Source organism: Chaetura pelagica, unplaced genomic scaffold (genome assembly GCF_000747805.2).
Source record: "Chaetura pelagica isolate M959 unplaced genomic scaffold, ChaPel_1.0 scaffold441, whole genome shotgun sequence".
NCBI lineage: Eukaryota > Metazoa > Chordata > Aves > Apodiformes > Apodidae > Chaetura > Chaetura pelagica.
This window is the reverse complement of record NW_009952164.1, coordinates 245,200-249,532: the sequence shown is the minus strand read 5'-3', so window position 1 is coordinate 249,532 and position 4,333 is coordinate 245,200. Positions and strand designations below refer to the sequence as shown.

The window sequence follows — 4,333 nt, the reverse complement described above, 5'->3', positions numbered from 1 at the left end:
AGCGTTATAAAGAGAAGCGTTATGAAGTGTATATGTAACGGAGGGAGGGTGGGCGGGGAGGGTTCCCTCTAATTCCTCCCACCTCTGCTCCTCTCCTCAGGATAAGGAAAAGAAGAAGAAGGAGAGTATTTTGGACCTCTCGAAATACATTGACAAAACAATCCGAGTGAAGTTCCAAGGCGGGAGAGAAGGTGAGCCCGTGCCGCGCTCAGGCGGGTGCCCCTTCAGCATGAAGCTGACTTGGCATTTTTGCCTTTTCCTTGCTCTTTGCTTGTCTTTTTTCTCCTGTGTGGTTGTGTTGCTTCCTTTCAAGGAAGGACGATGAGGAGTGGGTGCTTTCGTTTGTTCCTGTCTGCTGTCACTGATGTGAAGCTTACTCCTTTAACTCTTCCATTATTCCCAGTGGCTGCAATTTTACTTTTATATTTCATCTGTGCACGTTTTTATCTTCTTTTATTAGTTGTCTTCAGCTGTCTTGTTTCTTCTGGCAGTTGTTTCCCGTTGTGAGGGTGTATTTAAAGCAGCAAAGAAACATGGGTGTTATGACTGATGCACTTGTCATCCTTTTTGGCTGTTTACATATTAAAACTTTCTGGAATTCATACATTGTTTCAATATATTTTGTCCTGTCTTTCCATCACTTTGGAGGCTCTCACGTCCCCCTTGGTTACTTGCAGCTGACAAGGCCACCCGCAGATGATTTGTTTGGCTGAAAGGTAAAGCCTGGCTGCGTGGTTGATGTGTGGCAGAAGCTTTTACAAATCAAACCTTTTTTTTTTTGGTTTAAAACAACCTTTTAAAAATGTACTGCGACCTGGTGTTTATAAGGTTTTGGAAGTTACTTGGACGCCTTTCTGAGAAGTGTGGGTTTTCATTTTTGGCTAATTGGCCATTCAATTGAATCTATTGCTTTAGATTTTCTTTTAAATTCATGCTAAATTCTTTATCTTCATCTAATGCCTGGGATTGTAAGAGTCTCTGAATTGGGCTGTTAGCAATGATAATATGTTGGTAATAAAAGAAGTATTTTTTTAAACTGGGAGATCATTGTGTGGTGTTGTGATTAGTCTTGTGAAGTAAAGTTTTGGTAGAAAGTGCTTGTCTGTCTTCAGGTCCTTCCTGTGAAGGCAATGCTTGTACTAAAGAGCTTATGTTTTCACAAGAAGAGTTTTCTGAGGAAAACACTTCAAAATATTACAGTTTTACTTCATTTTTTTGCTATGCTCCTTGTCTCAGGGCAATTTTTGGTTTTGGGCTTGGGTGTTGTTTGTGGGGTGACTTGTATTGATTAATGCTGAAGTATTCTTAAAATGCCCTGAAATTGATAGGAAACCAAAATGCTCTTGAAGAGCATTTTGAAAATGGGGTGAAAAACCTCTAAGTTTCACTTGGCACTGTATAAACTGGATCATTGTGCATTTGCACTTTGCTGAAGAGGGCACTGGTTCATGGCTCTGGTTTCATTGATAGCCTTGCTTGAAGGAGGGAAGAGAGCTGAAGAACTGAAGGTGTCCTTCACAGTGTTGCTCTGTTTGTGGTTGTAGTCTCTAATAACTGTTTTGTGTGTGGTCTTCAATAGCAAGTGGTGTCTTGAAAGGATTTGACCCTCTTCTGAACCTTGTGCTTGATGGTACCATTGAATATATGCGAGGTAAGTGACATGTTACCTCTGTACAATTTCACTCCTCTTTGATGGAATAACTTGAAACTGCATGCTAATATAATCTAGACCAAGACATGTTGGTAATAACTAAGTCCATAGAATCTGCTGAGTTGGGAGGGACCCATCAGGATCACGAGTCCAACTCCTGTCCCTGTGTACGGCACCCCGAGAATCATCCCATGTGCCTGAGAGCAACATCCAAAGGCTTCTTGAGCTCAGGCAGGCCTGGGGACCTTGTTCCAGTGCTCAACCACCCTCTGGGTGAAAAACCTTTTCCTGATATGCAACCTAAACCTCCCCTGATGCAGCTTCTGCCATTTCCCCCAGTCCTGTCACTGCTCACAGGAGTGAAGAGATCAGGACCTGCCCCATCTCTTCCCCTCCTGAGGAACCACAGACTGCAGTGAGGTCACCCCTCAGCCTCCTCTTCTCCAGGCTGAACAATCCCAGTGAGCTCAGCTGCTCCTCATAAGTCATCCCACCCAGACCCTTCCCCATCCTCATGGCTCTCCTCTGGACACTCTCCAATAGCTTGATGTCCTTTTTATGTTGTGGTGCCCAAAGTTGTAGAGAAAAGGATAAGAGGACAGAAGTTCTTTTAAGCATATTCCCTGTGGTAGATCATTTTTGGAAGTCCTTACTTGATCTCCTCTCTAATTTGATGCTTTTGTCTTATAAGGCTTGAAGAAAGTCATGTGCTTATCTTCAGATAAGGCCTTTGCCTTTGTTTATAGTGCTCCGGTATTGGCTCAAAGCAAGAATAACATCTCAGCAAGAACCATTATCTTGCTGCCTTAAACTCTGCCGTAAATGCAGTCTTTGCATTTCTGGTGAACTAAAGCATTCCATAGCATCTTGGGGCTAATAGAGCTGTAGGGTTTTTTCTTTTTTCAGCATATTCTGTGATTCTCTGATTCTATGAAATACTCCCATTTCCCTTTTTCTACCCCAAAACCAAATTTATCATTCAACAGGAAGGCATTTCTGAAGAGTATTGAGGAGTTTTTGAAGAGGAAGCACCTGAAACTTTAATGTTGCTCTTAGAAGGGGATTTCAAAAGATGTCATGCTTTTTTATCAAATGTACTGACATGTCAAGAAGGGTGGAATTGGCTGTTGTGGTGATAAGTGTTGGTCTCTTCTGTCCCCACTGACAGTATTGATGGGCTTGGTCTGGGAATGGAGCAGTGCATTCTGTACTTGGTGTGTGCTGAAGTCCTGCACTTTTCCTGGCTTACATTGATCTGAAAATGTTTGTCTATGATGGCATTTGAAGTGGGTTTAGGAGCTTTTTTTAATCAGTTGTGTGCCTTTTGCTGAGATGAGTGAGAGGATCTCTTTAAAAGACAATGTGTTCTGCTTTGCATACAAAGTGAATTTCTTTATTGCTTACTGTGGCATGTGCTGCTTTGAAAATGAATGTCTTGAACACATCAGGTTTTACTGCAGCATCATTTTTATAGTCCATGAGTTCAATAAAACAGTGCAGAGGTGCCTGGAAGAAACCTGCGTCTCTGTTGCCTTTTAAAGTTGATGGAATTTAGTTTCTTTTCCTCATGTTCCCTTTGTAACTGTGGATCTCTCTGTTTTTCAGATCCAGATGATCAATACAAATTAACAGAGGACACACGTCAGCTGGGACTTGTGGTCTGCAGAGGCACTTCTGTCGTTCTTATTTGTCCACAGGATGGAATGGAAGCTATTCCAAACCCTTTCATTCAGCAGCAGGATGGCTAGTACTTCTTTCCAATTCTCTCTGAAGACTTCAAGAGTGCAAATCAGCAGATAAACTCGGAGTGTGAAGAAGCTTCCTGTTTTGGCGGAGGACTTTGAATGTGTATTTGTTAGTGTGAAAGAACAGTCAACTTTTATTTTTGTGGCTTTTCATAAATACTAAAGGATGGGGCATGGTGTGTAGGAAGTAAATTCTGATTATTTCCCCCCTGCTCCCCCAAATAAATGTTTAACTACATTGTTTTGAGCTGACAGGAGAGAATATACTGCCAGGGAACTGTCCAAGACCCTCTTGATCTTTTGAGTTTTGAAACAACCACATCAAATTAGTAAAAATGCCGTGAACATTGGTTATATTGTTCACATTTTTAGCTGCATTAAAAAAGGTATTTAAAGCCTAGATACATTACAGCATGTTTTTCTTCTGGGCAGGTGTCAGTACTCAGCTGGGAAGCACTTTGTTGTAGCCTTCCTGCTGTAGAGTTTACTCTTTTCCTGCTTGCTCCTGCTTCAGTGCATGCAGCAAAATTGCTTCCCTTGTTTAGTACCTTGTCATCATCGCCTTTACAAGTTATATACAGCTAAGATATTTTCTAGCACTTGTTCCCAGTCTATTTATCAGAAGGTTCCCACATTTCTACAGAAGGACTGGACTGACTTCTAGGATGATTATTTGCTGAGTGACATGAACCCTACAGAAGTATCTTATTTGATACCTGGAATTTTAGGGAAAAATATTGAAGATCCTAATGTTCACTTGCAGGCAGTGTGTGGAAATACTGCGTATTTTTGATACTGTAGCTGTCCACTTGTGGTTGCTGCAACTTGATTTGTAAGTAAACATTTTTATTTCTTTTATACTGAAGAAATAGCAAAATTTGAGGAGTTTTGAATGAATAAATACAAATTAATTTCTTCCTAGATGTCTGGTTTTTAG

General features: G+C 41.1%; 1 protein-coding gene across 1 annotated transcript; it reads left to right on the top strand.

Annotated features, from left to right (window-relative positions):
• Positions 1-103: 103 nt before the first annotated feature.
• Positions 104-3,524, top strand: LSM7 (LSM7 homolog, U6 small nuclear RNA associated (S. cerevisiae); the record flags this gene model as incomplete). The annotated part of the gene is made up of 3 exons (XM_010007262.1): positions 104-191; positions 1,580-1,651; positions 3,257-3,524. Coding segments are annotated over 3 exons (303 nt in total), but the record flags the coding sequence as incomplete, so codon positions are not given.
• Positions 3,525-4,333: the final 809 nt, after the last annotated feature.